Raw genomic sequence first — 17,786 nt, forward strand, 5'->3', positions numbered from 1 at the left:
GGAGTTAGTAAGAGGAATGGAAAAATTGAGACAGTCAATGTGGTGTTGGCGGTTAGCGATGAATAGATGTAGAGAGGGTAAGAGGCCAGATCTAGAGGTCCAGGTAGGTCACCAGTTCTGGAGACAGAAGAAAGATAAAGACCCATGGCAAAGGAATTGTTTTTTTTTACAAGGTCACCTTATCAATTGGAATATTGTAGTTGCCAAAGAGAACTCGTTCCTTTCCAGAGGTGGTCAACGTCAACAGGATCTGTAAAATGGATACTCCCCCCAGCGCAGACAAACCTCACATTAACAAATACAATCTTCACGCACATGCTTTTAGATTCTTTCAAAATAATGCGTACAACAGAAAATAGCCCAGTGTTAAAGGAGGGAGTAGTGTTTATTTGAAAGCACTTCCTCTCGCCTTGGGCAGCAAGTAAATAGGTTGATGTTCAAACAGTACTGGTTCCACTAGGTATTTGAGTTAGAACACTGCTCTGTAAGTTTCTCACAGTTGGACGGATTGGTGGCCGATTGATTGAAAGGGGGCTGTCTTTCCCTGTTCCTTCTTTGTAATTTGATCGCTGTGGGCTTTCCTCCGTCAGGTAACGATTGATATGAATGGATGGTCCGATGTGAAAGCGGTGGCGTGATCCTCAGCCTAGGGACCCTATTGATGCGGGGGCGGCGAGCTCACACCTGCCTGAACAGGTATATAAAGCAGCACCATGTGCCAGAAACCACTGAGCGAGTTTACCACCAGCAGTGCCACAGCAGCCGCGGGAGTAGGACTTCTGTACCACATCTAACCGGTCGCTCTCATACACGCCCTCCACCATGGGCGGCTTCTGGGCAAGGTTACTGATTATCTTCTGCTCTGCATCTTTGTCGGCCGCCTCGGAGTTTGCAGGGGAGCAGCAGGTCGATGAGGGGGAGACTCTACAGGGCTATGAGGTGGAGTCTGAGAGCAGGAACCAGAACAAGCCTGCACCCTTCCACCGCTCCAACACAGTAAGCTCCGCCTTGGGTTTCTCAGCATTCTGCACAGTTTATTTCTGTTATTCGCTCCACGTCCTATCAGCATTTCGCCGTTTCCACCTTTATAATGATGTTTCAACGCCGCCACTTGTGCGCGCTTTGCCTCAAACTTTGCTTCCTTGCTCGAAATCTTTCTGTGCAAAGCTACAACTTCACTGATGTAAAGAGTGAAGGCTGTGGCCATAGAAGAAAACGAACTATATCTACTCTTTGCATTTGCGGTTTATTTCTTATGTGCGTAAAAAAAACGTGCAAACTGTCTCTTGTTTGGACCGGAATTTAGTGGGGAGTCCAAACGCAGATTAAAATGAGATTATTTGGACGTTTCAAATCGCTGTATCCCATCTCTGCAACAATGAATGTTAGTGAATTGTAATTCGAGAAATGCCCAACAGTGTAGTAACTTAATGGAGGGGCGGATTGGAGTGGGTTTTGATGCATCCTCGTTAACAGCCCGATCTAAATACGATTCTTCAGATTTTGGAAATGTCAAGCAAAAGCAGAATACGCTGAGAGCAGTCAGCAGGTTAGACAGCATCGGCGGAGGGAGAAACAGAGTTAACGTTTCAGGTCAATGACATTTCCTGGGACGTTGGCTGTTTGTCTCGCCGCTGACCGATCGGTTCCTTGGATTATTATTCCACCACCGACACCCTGGATAAACTGGTGCAGGTAATTGATTTATTCAAAGAATAAAATATCGACTACAGCAGCGGAGTGCGGGGCTGTGATTGGGATCTGATTTTTTCCCTCAAAAAATCCACGTCTCTGTGTGACCTGCCAGTACGGGAACCGATATTGTATCGTTGGACCAGAGATACTGAGCTTCGCTTATGGGAAGAAAGGTGGTCCTTTCAGCTCCCTTATCACTGAACATTTAAATCACGACGAATTCCATATCGGTATCCACTTTTATCTATAGCCCAGGAGGGCTTTCTCTAATTTAAAAAAAATCAAAGCAGGATAGCAAACAATGCAGGAGATGGATTGTGCAAGGAAAAATTGGTTGGTAATGGGACAAATGTTGAAACAAAAACAAAACTATCAATTTCAGACTTGAATATTTTGATTAACTAAGCTGCTACAGTTTGGCGAGGGGTGATAGTCCCAGGTGTCCAAGTGCTACCAATATTAAGATTGTATTCTATCTTAGATTCCTCGCCAGAGGACTGAATTGGAGACACGGGAGACCGCAGGTGCTGGAGCAGGCTCCCCCACCCACTGAGTTCGTCCGGCGGCTTGTCTGTTGCTCCAGCGGATTGAATCCGCTCGACCTTCCCTTACAGCCTCAGAGCTAGTCTAAATGGTTACTAGCATCCGCACTTCTGCCCCAGGTTCAAGGATCTCACTGAAGGGAGAGGCAAAACAGCCAGTGTTCATGGTCCGTATGGGAACAAAGACATAGCGAATCGAAGTCAGTGGGTTACTTGGACTGGCAATCTGTAATCTGCGGGGATAGGTGCTGGGGCTGCGACTATCTGCAATCTACATTAATAACTTCGAGACACAGGAGACTGCAGATGCTGGAATCTGGAGCAATAAACAATCTGCTGGAGGAACTCAGGGGACCAAGCAGCATCTGGGGGTGGGGGTGGGGGTGGGAGAGGAGGAGAAAGGAATTGTCGATGTTTTGGATCGAGACCCTGCATCAGGACGGAGAGGGCAGAGGGAAGACAGCTGGTATTAAGAGGAAAGGGGGACAGAGGTAATTGTTGGACTGAGGAGTGGTGAAGGATGACGGGCAAATGGAGCCCAGTGGGGGAGGGGGAGGGGTGGAATTGGGAGACAGTGGCAGGTGGATGATGGTTGGAAGCAGACAAGGGAAAATAAAACAGGGAGGTGGATCCGGGGTGGGGGGAGGTTAATAACTTGAGTGCAAGGACAGAATGTACTGTAGCCAAATTTGCTGCTGATACAAGGATAGGTGGGTTAACAAGTTGCAAGGAGGATTGTTGCAAGGTTGAACAATTCGGCCGATACTCTTTGGAGCTTGGAAGAATGAGAGATTTTTTTAAACTGAAATAGAAGATTCTGAAAGATTTTGAAAGATTCTGAGAGGGATTGACAGGGTGGATGCTCAAAGAATGTTTCCCCATTGTGGGGTATCTGGAACTCAGGGGCATAAATTCAGAATAAGAGGTCGTCCATTTTGAACAGCGATGAGGGGGTGTTTCTTCTCTCAGATTGTTGAGAATCTTTGGAATCCTCTACCCTGGAGGGCTCTGGAGGCAGAGTTGTTGAATAAGTACAACGAGTCAGAGGGTAATGGAGAATGTGGGAAAGGCGTTGAGGCCAAGATTGGATCTGCCATGATCTTAATGAGATGGTGGACCAGCCTCAAGAAGCCAATTGGCCTCCTTCTCCTTCTGTTTCTTAGGTTTCCAGACCCACAGCAAAGTTTTTAACTCTTTGTTGTCCCCTGAAATAATCTGGAAAGTCATTAAGATGTCCCCATGGCCTCCAGAAGGGTCCTTTCTGGAAAGTCTTGCCTACGTCACATGTAAGAATAAAAAATCTCTTGCGTCTCCTTATATGACTTGTGTTACATTTTGTCCAATAACATTCCTGCAAACTGCTTTGGGAGTTTTATTATTTTTAATGTGCTTTATAAATGTAAGTTGGATCAGAAAATTATTTCTTCTAACAATTCCAATGAAATTCTTTTGTAGTTAAATCTCACTCACTGTAGTTGATAACTAACTGAACATTTCTGCTTGGTGATATGATGAGATGGAGAAAGCATTCAATTTAAATCCAGCTGCTCGACGAATGATTGAAGTACTAACCAATTAAACACCATTCTGATTTATAGTTAAGATTAAAATCCATTTCTCAAGATGACTTAACTGCAATAAATCTTCATTATTGTACTTCCAGAATGCTTGGAGGTTGCCTGGCCAATACATAGTGGTGCTAAAAGAAAAGACTCACAAATCACAGACAGAACGCACCATACACAGGCTCCGTGCCAAGGCAGCCAGGCATGGCTATATGTCTGAACTTGTTCTGGTCTTCCATGAGGTCTTCAAAGGCTTTGTCATCAAAATGAGCAGCGATGTGCTAGACATGGTAAAGTTGATGCCTCCCCTTTGTTAAGTGTGGGGTGGAGTCCTGGGAGGGTTGGGGGGGGGGGGGTGTGGAAATTGAGGTGGGTTAAATATGAACAAGAAAGAGCAATGTGTTAAATACGAGTATGGGAGGGAGAGCAGTAGGACCAAGTGTTATCTGTTGGTGTGACTTTATTTGAACTGTTTAATGCATGTAAATAGTAGTGTAAACAACGATGTTTAGATTCCCAGGTGAGGTTAGTGGAAGCTGCAGCAGAAGACTGTTTTGCAGAATCAAACCTGTCAGCCGGCCTCTGCTGGCCTTTCACTTCTTCATTACATCTGCAGTTTATACATGAATGTCTGGGAAGCAACATGAATAATAGGGCAGGGGGAAAACCATTTGGCACAGTCCTGAGAACAATGCTTTTTGCATATTAAATCACCTTTCGATCCAATACCCCCTACTACTTTTCAATGGCTCTCTCAAACTATATCATGTCTAAACTTGGAAAAAATTAGGATTGGTACTGTTGATCCTTCGCTTAAATTTGAAGATATTTTCAACATGATATAGATTCCCTTTCAATAACTTTCTAATTTAAAGGAACGGAGTTGATGACATAATATTGCTCTGTTTTTACTGAGAAATTTCAGTCCAGTCTTATTTTTGTTCTTTTTTGAAATTTTTCTGTTTAGTTTGATTTGATATATTGTTTATAATTGTTCTTATTGATTTGGGGATTTTTTTTCTTTCTTTTATATATATAATAAATCTTTTTCTTTCCTTCCTTTTATATTACATTCATTTATTAGGAGATTGTGGGATCTACAGATTTTAAAAATATCTTATTGTTCTTTATGATTATCTACGCTATGATTGTTCTCCTGATCTCTCTGTATTACATGTACAAACATTGATGTTATATATTAATCTGTATTAATTTTAAAACTAATAAAAAGATTGAAAAAGAAAGAAAGAAATCACCTTTGCAACATCTTTGAACCAAAAGTTTAAAAAAAACAAAGAACAGTTGTAAACAGTGACTACAAGTGTTGAAACAACTTCTTCCAGGGGCTTTAGATTGCCTTCAACATATATTTTGAAGTCAATAAACATCTGATATCCACAATATATGGATGGTTTCTGCATAGTGTGGATCCAAGACAAAATCAATCCCTTCATATCTGAAAGTTAAAACAAAGCTTTCACCCTTGAGTAAAGCCATGGATTCAAGTCCTGCTCTAGAGACATGGTGACGTAACCAATAGTTGGCACTCCAGCCCAGTACTGAGGGAATGCTTTCTGCTGGATTCATGCCCTGTTTTGAATCACAAGTGGATGGAAAAATAACCCATGTTGTTATATTGAAGACAAAATAACGAGTTCTCTCCATTACCCTGACTAATACATATCTGTCAAACAACATAGTTTAAAAATAGATTATCTGATCATTTTCAAATTGCTTTTTGTGGACTTTGCCATGCAATATAACTCATATTGCAACAGTGACTACATTTCAGAAGAATTGCATTGGTTGTAAAGTGCTCTTGGAATGCCCTTTGATATTGTGAAAGGTTCTACTGCAAGTCTTTTCAAATCATGTTACTCTTCTCTGTATAACAAATATCCATTTAGAAGTGTACTTTGTGAAATCTTTTGCACAGGCTCTGAGGCTACCTCACATTGAGTATATTGAAGAAGACTCATCCTTGTTTGCTCAGACTGTCCCTTGGAATCTAAATCGAATTGTTCCTTCAGGGAACACAGCAGAACAGTACACCCCACCAAGTGAGTCTTTTTTTATATCCTGACATATAAAGAAAAATTAATTACATTGTCAGTAATTAATAACTAAATAAGCTAAACTAACACCTGCATGTCCTCTCAAAAACCTTGATCTTCTATCATATTTAGAAATTGTATGGTTTGGTACTTTTTGTTTGTATATGGTAAAGGGTTAATGGTGTTTTCTTTCACTTTCAACCTTGTGCCAATCAAAGATTCCCACAACGCAGAGTTAAAATCCTTGTGCTGAACTCCCATAGTATGAACTTACTCCAGTCTCAGATCTACTTGTTCATTCCTCTTCCTCACACCATGCTGTGAGCTGGCAGAGGCACTGCAGTGCCAATTTGTGGCCATTTTACATTTCATTTATATATAAGGAAGCATTATTTTGCAGTTTTTCTCCACCAGGTATGTTGTAATTGAATACACTAATGATTCACTCCATATTTTGTCAGATAACGGTGATCTGGCAGAAGTTTACTTACTTGATACTAGTGTGCAGACCAACCATCGAGAGATTGAAGGGAAAATTTTTGTAACAGAATTTGAAAGTGTCCCAGAAGAAGATGGCACTCGATTCTACCGCCAGGTAATTCAGTCACTGAAGTAGCTTGGAAATTTCTGTGCTAGATGAAATAATTAATTGGTTTCAGAGCAGAGACTTATACAGCAAGATTAGGGAAGCTAGCTCTTGGTTTAATAATTAATTCCTTATTCCAAAGATCACTGGGAAGATTGACTGTTGATGAAAGAGGCACACAAGGATTCTTTGAAATGCACTGGAAGACCACAATAAGACATTCACTAACATACCTGTACCTGCACAGCAAAACCTCAGGAACTACCTTGCATTTAGGATCTGACATTTTTTTCCTTAAAAAAAACTTTTGGGATTTGGGCACTGCTGGTAAAGCTAACAGTTGTTATCCATCTTTAGTTGCCTTCAAGGATAAGGTGGTGATTGGCTTCTTCAACTACTGCAGTCAGTGGCAAAGATACTCTGTCATTACTCAGGAACTTACAATCATTTAAACTTAATTACTTTCAGAGTGGCATTTTACATACACACACACACACACAGATTAAACCAACATTATTGGTAGTGAAGGGGTGGGCTGGTGGGTGGAGAGCTGCCACTTCTCCCACCACGTACAGGTCCCTGACGGCACTGTTAAAATGGAGAGTTTCAGAATTTCTGACCTCTTGCTGATGAAAAGTCATGATAGTGTCTGATGTGGAGAGAAACCTGGAGATGCTCGCTTATGTATTATCACTGAATGCCTCTTCAGTTTGTCTCATTGAGGCAGATCCTTGAATTCTCCGGATAACAGGATAATTAAAATGGTCTGGTGCCTAAGGAAAGTCAATCAGAGCTAATAATACTAGCAATTCCCATTTTCATGGTCACTGCCAGAGACAATACTGTTGACCCCTCTGAAATCTGAAAAGCAACATTAAGGCTTCTTTATTTACACGCATGGGGACAAAATTATTTTCTATGTGGCAGTACTTCCTGACACAGTGAAAACCATCACTTGTTCTGGGCTGGAAGTTATTTGCATTTTTCCACAGTTATGCAAATCGAGTTGTGCTTTCTGGTTCTGCTCAAGAGCTTCCCTAATAATCAGATAGTTTTGTCTTCTTTGCCCCTGCAGGCTAATAAATGCGATAGCCATGGAACACACACTGCGGGACTTGTGAGTGGGCGTGACTCCGGTGTTGCCAAAGGAGCAAATGTCCGCACTGTGAGAATTCTTAACTGCCAGGGCAGGGGTACTGTAAGTGGAGCACTGGCTGGTGAGTAGCATCTTTATACGGAGATAAAACTGAGCTATTGTCTATGCTGGGATGTGCCAAGCAGGGAGGAAACGGGGTGAGCTGCTGCAAGTCATTCTTGCATTTACTTTACTGCCCAGTTTACATGACCTTTATACAGAATTTACATTACTAACAATAATTTACATTCACCAGATTCTCAGGGCAAGGTGCACAGGATAGCCGAGATCAAGTGAAGGCCAGAAGAGTATAAAACAGTGTATCAAATGACTGGAGCCTCAATGAGAATAATTTCAGATAAGAGGAATTGAAGAGTTACAATATTGAGCTGAGGAGACAAAGAATTTTCAAAAATACAATTGTTATGATCTTTGACTTTTTCCTTACTTGTTTTTAAATTGAACTTGACTGTGTACTTTTTTTTCATAAATTTGTTTAAATTTGGACTTAAATTTCACCACAACTTTGGCACTGCATTTAAAGTGGCAGCATCTATCTTGTACTTATGACATTTGGGAGCATTTTGTGGAAGTGTTTTCACTCTGTTACATAGAGTTTTAGCATTAGGATGCATAAATGATACCATGCGTGCTTTCAAAGGTCAAAGCCCTGACGGAGAACATTGCATCGATGGTGGGGCATTCATGATATTAGCACTTTCAGTTTTTAAGCACATTTTATGATCAAATGTCAAGAATAATGTTGGATTCTTAAAACAAGAAAAGTTCACCACTTTTGCGCCTTAATATTTTTGTCCTTTTCGTACCATCGCAATGTTTAGTTTCTCCAATGCTTGGCCACCTTTTGGTATGGATCATCCTGCCTGTTGCAATTTTCTTCCATCAATTAATTTGAAATATGTTTCAGCACATCTTGCTTGGGAGCTGATTTTCCCACATTTAGTACCAGTGTATTCAAACCAAAGAGAAAGTGCTACAGTTCTATTTGTTAAAATTGTGGACTAGATTTTTTTTTCCATAACAGCTAACAAAATCTGCTTTCATTTCATGGCTAGAACTGAGACCTAAACAGGTGAGGCAGAAATAGAGGAGATTTTAAAGATAATTACTGTTCCTCTATTCTTTAGGTTTGGAGTTTATCAGAAAAACTCTGATGGTTCAGCCCTACCAACCTTTGATTGTGCTGTTGCCCTTTGTTGGAGGATTTAGTCAGACCCTGAACTCAGCCTGCAGACAATTGGCATGGACAGGCGTGGCATTAATTGCAGCTGCCGGGAATTACAAGGATGATGCCTGCTTGTATTCGCCTGCATCAGAACCAGAGGTATGCTTGTCTTTCTGATTAGAAGCAGTGTTGATAGCTCAGGTGATTTAGGGAAGCTCAAAGATATTAGGGTTGAACTTTGTGCCTCTGAGATTCACGATGGTTGACGAGCCAGGGCTGCTCTGGTGCTGCTTTTGATGGTTGGTAGGTTCATAAAAAGGGAAGGGTTTATGAAAAGTACGGTTGCATAGGTGTTGTGTTTATAAACACACTTGGTATTTAAACTACATACGTGTTTTATGTCTGTATTATAATTCCTAGTCCAGTTATTTTTATCTTTACTTATTAAAGATTTATATCAATCAGTTTGCTTGTCTCTATCGAAGCTTTAGCAATCTAATAGCCCAAAGAGTGCATACAGCAAAACTCCTAAAACAACAGGATTAATAATCTGGTTAGATTAAATCTTTAAAATAGTTAGATTTAAATCAATTTAAGCTGACTTGGATGTAGGAGGATTTGATAACTGTTCCTATCACCGCTAATGAACACATGTGTCATATCCAGGCAACTTAAAAGAGATGTAAGCAAAGTAACAAAATATCAGATGAAATAAATTATACAAAACTTAACAAGCAGCTCATTTTCATTTCAGGTTATCACTGTAGGAGCCACAAATTATGACAACCAGCCAACTACAACAGGAACCCTGGGAACTAACTTCGGTCGTTGCGTTGACCTTTTTGCTCCTGGTGATGACATTGTCAGCGCTTCCAGTGACTGCCTCACATGCTTCACTTCGAAGAGTGGAACATCACAGGCTGCAGCTCATGTGGCAGGTACAGAGCGCCGACAGCAGCAGGGCGGAGGAAATGCCAGCGCACAGATAGCCGCTGCCCCACAGCTTTTTGGGATGCAGCAGTGGTTCACAGGTCCTATCTTCCACCCTAGCTGCCAGATTCACTCACGTTGATGTGGAAAGGTACAGAGATACTGGATGAAAAACACCATGATGCTGGAGGAACTCAGCAGGCCAGGCAGCATCCATGGAGAAAAGCAGGCTGTCAACTTCAAGGGTTCTGACCTGAAACATTGACTGCCTGCTTTTCTCCACAGATGCTGCCTGGCCTGCTGAGTTCCTCCAGCATCGTCGTATTTTTCATCTAGATTCCAGCATCTGCAGTCCTTTGTTTCTACAGAAATACTGGCGCTTGTCCATGATTTGATAACTAAGGTGGACAGTTTCACACCTTGTTATTCATCATCTCCGCACTTGGCAGCTCTTGCCTGCAGTGTTCATGCTTGAGTGCAACATTTTTCTTAATTGTTATTCTTCGGCCTCACTGGAGATAAACCAACAGCTGTCTCTTGGGCTGCAACTCTTCTGATCTTGGTATCAGGTACAAGAGAAATCAAGAGCTTTTCCTCTAGGTGAAAGCTTTGGTGCTTTTGATAAGGGCCATATCCAGCACCTTAAATTTGCCAGCTTTGAGGAAAACACATGCTCAAAATTAAATACCATGGATGTATATACACACACGTGTCCATAATCTCATATTTTACTGTTTTTTTTGAATGATTGGGCGGGGAGAGGGCACCCACATGCCTCTTCCTGCCCCCAGCCGTGCACACCCTTGTCGGATGCAATAACATAGACCCCAGTCTATCTGCTCTACTGAAACAATTACAAAAATTGCACTTTATTTTTTATCAATGTTATTCACCAGATTACTTTTTGACCTGCTTTTCCCTCAACAGGCATTGCAGCGATGATAATGAATGCTGACCCTAACATCACTGTATCTGAACTACGCCAGAGACTAATTCATTATTCCACAAAGAAAGCAATCAACGACATCTGGTTTCCAGAGGAACAACGCCTAGTCACACCCAACAGAATTGCAAGATTGGCTTCACCTGTGCTAGCAGGTAAGTGAACAGTAAATACTGATTCAGTTGTGAAAGTTCCAATGTAATCTGTTTGAATTAATTTTAAAAAGTAGCGAGTATAGAATTCCAACCTGTAAATTAGCATGTATTGTTAGTAATCTGTTGTACTATTGCTGAATTACATCCAGCAAACAAAAATAACGTAGAACAGTACAGCACAGGAACAGGCCCTTTGGCCTACGACGTCTGCTTCAAACACAATGCTGAATTAAACCCACGCAGACACAGGGAGAACATACAAACTCCTTATAGACAGTGGCCAGATTTAACCTGGGTCACTGGCGCTGTAAAGCGTTAGGCTAACCGCTACACTACCGTGCCTGGGGTCTGTGGGATTACCATGCATTATCACCTCCTCTAATCACTTCTTGGTCACACCCTTATAACAAAAGGAAATGTGGAACATATAGCAAGGCTGTTAAATGATGTGCCATCTGTTCACAGAGAACCAGCTGTTGTGCCGGACAGTGTGGTCGAAGAGGTCGGGGCTCGCACACTCAGCCAAAGCTATAGCATACTGTAGCAAGAATGAGGAAATGTTCAGCTGTTCCAGTTTCTCGAAGAATGGAAAGAGAAGAGGGGAACATATAGAGGTAAAATAAATGGAGCAAGTTTACGCTGGGACATGTAGATCAAGATCTCAATTTGTAATGCACAATAGAGAGGAGGGCATACACAAAGGCAAGGGGAAAAGACAGTTGAGATTAGAGTGTTAGAACAAGATTAATGAATGCAATAAGAAGGGAAAATGTGCTTTAAATGGGGTTAAAAGATGAGGACAGATCATAACACATAACAATGGTAAAATATCTGGCTAAATAACAGAAGTACCAGCTTCCCTTTATTAAAAAAAGATTTTAGAATGGGGCCTTAATAAATTAGAGCAGTTTCAGAGAATTGGATACAACTTAATGGTGGTGAGTAGTGGATCAGGAGGCAGCACATTGTGTGCCCTGGCTACCCAACCAGTTTTACACTCCATCTTCCCAATGAGGCAGTTCATTATTATTATGATTATTAAATTGTATATCTTTCCAATATGTAGCACCTGTACCTTGCCCAAAAATCATCACCGTCCATCAGGAAAGGACGAGTGGACAGAAATTCTGCAGCCGCAAACCTTGCAGTTTTGATATTTCCTCTTCATGTCTCATGCTCGATTGGTGATGTGTTGTATTACCCCCGAGCTACTGGAAAGTGTAATCAGAGTGCTGGGTACACTTCTGCCATCCTCCTTTCCAGTCCTGATGAAGGGTCTCGACCTGAAACGTCGACTGTTTATTTCCCTCCATAGATGCTGCCTGACCTGCTGAGCTCCTCTGGCACTGTGTGTGTTTTGCTCCAGATTCCATCATCTGCAGAACCCCTTGTCTCTGTTTTGCTGGAATTTGTTACTGCATTTATTTGGAGAGGACTGTTTACAACAGTGCAAATAGACCAACAGCAAAAGGTTATAGTTAAATTAGGGGTAAGGTCATATTCTACAATAACATTTGCAGAAGAGCGCCCACTCCAGGTTTATTACAAAGATATACTCAGAGAAAACAGGCTTCAAAAGGGTAGCGGCAACATCAGATTTAGGAATTTTCAAACCTGACCATTTTATTAGAGCTGCCTAAATGTACCGTACTAATTGTATTTAACACGACAACAACCTTGCACAGTCCAACACCAACTTCAAAGTCTGGATTAGAAATAATTCCTGGAACAACTGCAGTGGCAATTTTATGTAGTCCTGGTCATTTGTTTCGTTGTAAATTAAATTCTCTTTGTAATATATATATCCTAGGAAGACCAAGGCAAGAAGAAGTGCATAGCTCACAATGCCTTTGGCAGTCATGGAGTTTATGCTATTGCCAGATGCTGCACTTGGCCAAGAGCTGAATGTCTCATCAATGCAAGTTCAGTGGCTGATGATGGCACCACACATATGGCAGGCTGTCCACACAAGGATTATGTTCTCACTGGTAAGCAATGTTCTGAGAAATGCGGCTGCATGGAAGTGAGAGATGTCCTGATTCCGACATCTAAACAATCAAGTTCAGATGTTAGCAATGAATCCAAATTGTCCAGCAGGTGAGTTTTACAAATATTTTGTCAAGGAGCAGGTGTGAATAATTGCACCAAATGGTGTGCAGGTTCCAGATTCAACTCTCAATCTGCAGTGAGCTTAATTATTGGCCTCACCATAATCCCCACAAATGGATTATGAGGGTGTCTGTTTGTACTTCCTGTTTAGCAACCTGCTGTTGGAAGGGAAGTTATGGGGGCTCCAGGATCTTCTGGGGTTAGGCATCATGTTGGTCACTTTTGTTGAACAGATGTGAATGCTCAATGCCCATGTGAGTGCAAGATAGGGTTAAATCTTGGAACACGAGATGAAATTGATCAACAGATAATGAAGTAGATGTTAGTTAAATTCTATGCATATATATTTGGACTTTGACAATTAGATGAAAACACATCATAAGTGAGAATTTTCCATCAAACAGAAGAGGTAGCATTTAGATAGAGACTGATCTTCAGATACACCACATTAAAGCTAGTGATGGTGGTGACCCTTGGATTAAATGATACCGGTTTATGGGTCTGTGTGGTCCATCAAACTGGCATTCTGAAGATTTTGAAAATAATAAATCTGTAGACATCTGAAATTTGAAATAAAACAAAATACTGGAAACACCCAGCAGGTCAGGCAGCATCCATGGAAAAAGAAATAACTGATGTTTTAGATTAACAATTTGAATATTTTTAAACCACAAATGCTGCCTGACCTGTTGGCAGCTTCTAGCATTTTCTGTTTCTAATTATGAAGATTTTACCTTTGTTGCAGCCTCAGGCTTTGAAATTTCAGAGAGAGGGGAATGTTGGGGAAGAGATGAAAAGGAATTATTCTGGAGTACAGAGAGAGAAAATCAGGCTCTTACCAAACCCCTTGAATGATTTACAGAACAACATGAAGGAAGGACAAATAGAAAAATACTTATGGAAAACAGAACCGAGAATGTGAGGCACTGTCCAACTGCTTGAATCATAACTAAATTGTACTAAAAAAAAACTATTAACCTTTAATATTTTGTGTGGATGGAACATTTTCCCTCAGAGTTCCTGATGTTCTGCAGAGTTGTAGGTAGTGGGTGGGGGGGTGGGGGGGGGGGGAACCTGATGTATTTCATTAACATAGGGTCTTTGCAGTCTGTACAGAAAAATCCCTGTGAAAGACATGACAACAAACACATACTGCAGAGCTTTAGAAAATCTTAAAGTACATGCTACATGTACAGTCCTGTTTATCTATATAAAAAAAACTACTTTAAGGATGCTTTGATTAACTTCCCAATGCATGCAAAGGTAGATTAGGAAAGTGATTCCGGAAATAAATAAACCTTCCATTGTTTGCAGGCTGCAGCTCACATTCCTTTTCAACATTCAGTGATACAACAATGCCTCAAGCAAACAAGAAGTGTCTTGGGCAAAAGGAGACAACCTCGCATGCTTCCTGTTGCCAAGCTCCAAACCTCGAGTGCAAGGTGAAGGAACAACGTTCTACAGGCCAAATGGAAAAGGTAAATTTATATTCTAAACATTCAACGTTCTTTTTAAAGTCTTTACTGCAGGGATTACCATATTCCCAGGGTAATATGACAGGAAATGGAAATGGGATTATAAAACATTTCCATTGTTAAAGTAGATTTCTGTAGGAAAACAATGATTACACTGACAACAACACAATTTTCAATCTCAAGACTGTTTTCTGAACATTGTTAAATGGATTTGCAAAAATGATGCAATTATCGGGCAAGTAGTTAAGACCATTGACTTGGATCAAATATTAACCATTGATTCTCTGGGAGACAGCAGCAGTATACATGCTTGTCATTTGCCAATGCTCTTCTTAAATACGACTAGATGTATAAAAACCAGAAATGCCAATAAGTTCCAATCAATAAATATCTTGCTTGAATAATTTACATTTCCTTCTGAAGGGAATTGCAAAGGATCATGGAAATGATTCTTAATTAATTTAAAATAGCATTCAGGAACTTTGGTTTTAGTTTAAGTTTGCTTGGTTTATATTAGTTTGACTGGGCCATCCTGTAATTTTAAAAGTAAAAATTTGGCTTAGCCTGATCCTATGACTTCCACTGGCCCACTTAAAATAGGGCTCTATACACAAGATGGTTTATTCCCTCAGGCAGGAGTTTGTAAAATGTTTCTTGTCCACGCTGATAGGTTTGGATGGTTTGTTGATCTGTGCTTTAATTTCCAGGTGTTGGTGTCATGTGATGAAGGCTGGACCCTGACTGGGTGCAGTGCATATTCCCATGGGTCTCACACTCATGGAGCATACGCCGTGGACAACACTTGCATGGTAATTTACTCAGGAAAGGGGAAAGGTGCTGCAGCCATTGGCATTTGCTGCCGGAAGAGAAGAGGAGAACTGAAGTCTGAGTAAAATATGCCCATTGGTTTGTTCCCTCATCCCCTCACTAATTTTATATACTTCCCTTCTTGCAGGCAGGCAATCTGGCTGTGGCTTAGTCTATAGGAAAGAACAGCTCTTTCACCCAGCTCAGAAAGCCAAGGTTGATGTAATCAGGGCAAGTACTAGTGAACTGCTTTCTCTGACAGCTGAGCTCAATCCCATCCTCCTTAAATTTAGTATATAGTTTACAGCAAGTGGAATAAACTGGCCAAATTCCCCAACCCTTCTGTCTGAACAAAGCTCAGGTAATGTCAAATGACTACAGCTGATTTGATTTACTTTCTTTTTGGGAGGCTGCTTCTTTGTTTAAAGCTTTCTTATTGAGGCACTGCCAACCTGTAAATAGTTTTACAAGAGCATGTCAACATTAACATAATCATTGATAGCTGTTGAACACAACGATTAGGTTTGTTCATTCTTCAAATAAAAACGCTCACACTTGCTATCTGATGACCACTGAATGCAGCTGGGATGAGAGAAATTCACTGTAGTATCCAGTCACTCCAGAGCAAACATGTAAAGTTGGCACATGTAGTATTTTGATATACCAAAGCCTGTGGCCCTTCATTTACCATATTCCCAAAATCACAGCCAAGTTTATTCAAAATAATTTGTTTGCAGCCAAAACAGCACATAATGTTGTACCATCCTTGTTCCAACACATAGGATAACCCTTCAACTGGATGATTCAGGGAGAGTTAAGATTAAGGAACTGTTTCTTCAGTACATCATGCTTGTTTGAAGAATTATGCCATCGAAGTAATATGTTAAACATTTTATCTTAAAACAATGGTAAAATACTTGGTTTCAATTAAAACTTAATCATAACTGCCACTTTCCTTGCAATAGTGTTTGCAGTTTGAATTAGTTATTCATTCTTAATCTGGACACCAAGACAAGTAGCATAATATGTTACACCAAACTATCTGGCATCCAATACTCAGTGAAACCCAAAAATAAAAGTGACACAGCCACATAGTGATAGAAACATTTCTCATCATTTTGGCTGGATGGAGAAAGGCACGAGATTTCAACAATATCTCATTTCTTCATTGAATGATCAATTAGTGTTCCCTGTCAGAATAAAAAACTACAAAGAACCTGCATTTATACTCCAAGAAACAGTGAAAACTCCCAATTTTATTGCTCATTTTGTACTTTTGATATTGTTTATTAGACACCAATCTTTATACACTTCAAGGGTTTTCCTCCCGAGGATCTCATTTGCTTCCCAAAGATAAACCAATCCACTGCTCTGTGACATGATTCAGAAAGGTGAATGTCTCTTATCTGTTATTTCTATTCTTAGGCACCCATTACCACAGAATAGTCTCAAGCACTTCCAACAGCCTTTAATACTCAGTCATCTTGCAAGTGCTTGAGACTAGGGGAAAACAATGCGAGGTACCAGTGTAACGTGTGTCCAATCACACCCTTTAAATGGAGAGATTGTAATTACAATTCTGAACACGAGGCTGGTGTTTATGGAATCGGATGGCCCCAGGTTTGGATGGGCACACAATTTTTCCCAATTGCACTGAGCAAGACATGAAAGATTCCAAGTTTTTACTGGAATTGATTGAATGCAGAGATTTGAACTCAACCTGATAGATCACCTGATATCCTCTCTCCTAAATTATGCTGGGAAAAAAAAGCAACATTAAGGAGGTACAAGGTTACTAGCACCTTAGTCTTAATGAGTCCCTGAAGAGGGAGAGAACAGATGAAATAAAAAGCACCAAAGACAAAGTAATAGTAATTACAACTTCCTTTATGATCAAAGTTTGTAATTATGGCATCTAATTAATCCATTTTGCATATGTGAAGAAGCTTGCTTTCATTGGAATAGAAGCTCATTCCTTAGCGGGGGAGAGCCACATAATACTTCTAATTCACATTTTAATGGATGATGGAAAATTAAAGGTGGTAGCTGAACTGAATTTTATCACTCTGCAAAGTGCTGAATTTCTTACCTGCATTATAACCTTATAGACATTACTGTCCACTGTACACGAATGAAAGGGATACTACATCCATCCAATAGTAAAACCATTGTGTATAGGCACAGAACATTAGTGCCAAACTATTTCAAAATCCTACCAGATTTTATTGCTACTAACATCTGTAAATATTTGAGAATGTACAATGATTTTATACTTTTTTGTACTGTTTTGTATACGTAACACATTTTATTAATAAAGCTACATCTCCTTTATGTAAAGGAAATTGTCACCTTCACCAGAGATAGACTTACAATACCAAGATAAATTGCATTTAGTTTTAAGTGATGCTGCAAAAAAAAATTAAATAAATTGGTTGTTAGACATAATTAAGGTGACAACTAAACAAGGGAGTGCAGATGCTGGAGCAAAAAAAAACAAGCTGTTGGAGGAGCTCAGCAGGTCAGGCAGCATCTGTGGAGGGAAATGAACAGTTGATGTCTCGGGTCGAGACCCTTCACGTGGACTGGAATTTGTAAATGCCTTTG

The 17,786-nt window shown here is 40.5% G+C and overlaps 1 protein-coding gene across 1 annotated transcript; it reads left to right on the plus strand.

Moving 5' to 3' along the window:
• The first annotated feature begins 655 nt into the window (after positions 1–655).
• On the plus strand, positions 656–17,524 carry pcsk9 (proprotein convertase subtilisin/kexin type 9). The gene is made up of 12 exons (XM_052013026.1): positions 656–996; positions 3,901–4,092; positions 5,739–5,862; positions 6,318–6,451; positions 7,518–7,659; positions 8,726–8,922; positions 9,518–9,701; positions 10,621–10,791; positions 11,257–11,405; positions 12,602–12,779; positions 14,215–14,378; positions 15,083–17,524. The coding sequence occupies exons 1-12, from the start codon at positions 823–825 to the stop codon at positions 15,266–15,268; spliced, it is 1,995 nt and encodes a 664-aa protein (XP_051868986.1). The 5' UTR covers positions 656–822; the 3' UTR covers positions 15,269–17,524.
• The last annotated feature ends 262 nt before the right edge of the window (positions 17,525–17,786 follow it).

Source organism: Pristis pectinata, chromosome 3 (genome assembly GCF_009764475.1).
Source record: "Pristis pectinata isolate sPriPec2 chromosome 3, sPriPec2.1.pri, whole genome shotgun sequence".
Lineage (NCBI taxonomy): Eukaryota > Metazoa > Chordata > Chondrichthyes > Rhinopristiformes > Pristidae > Pristis > Pristis pectinata.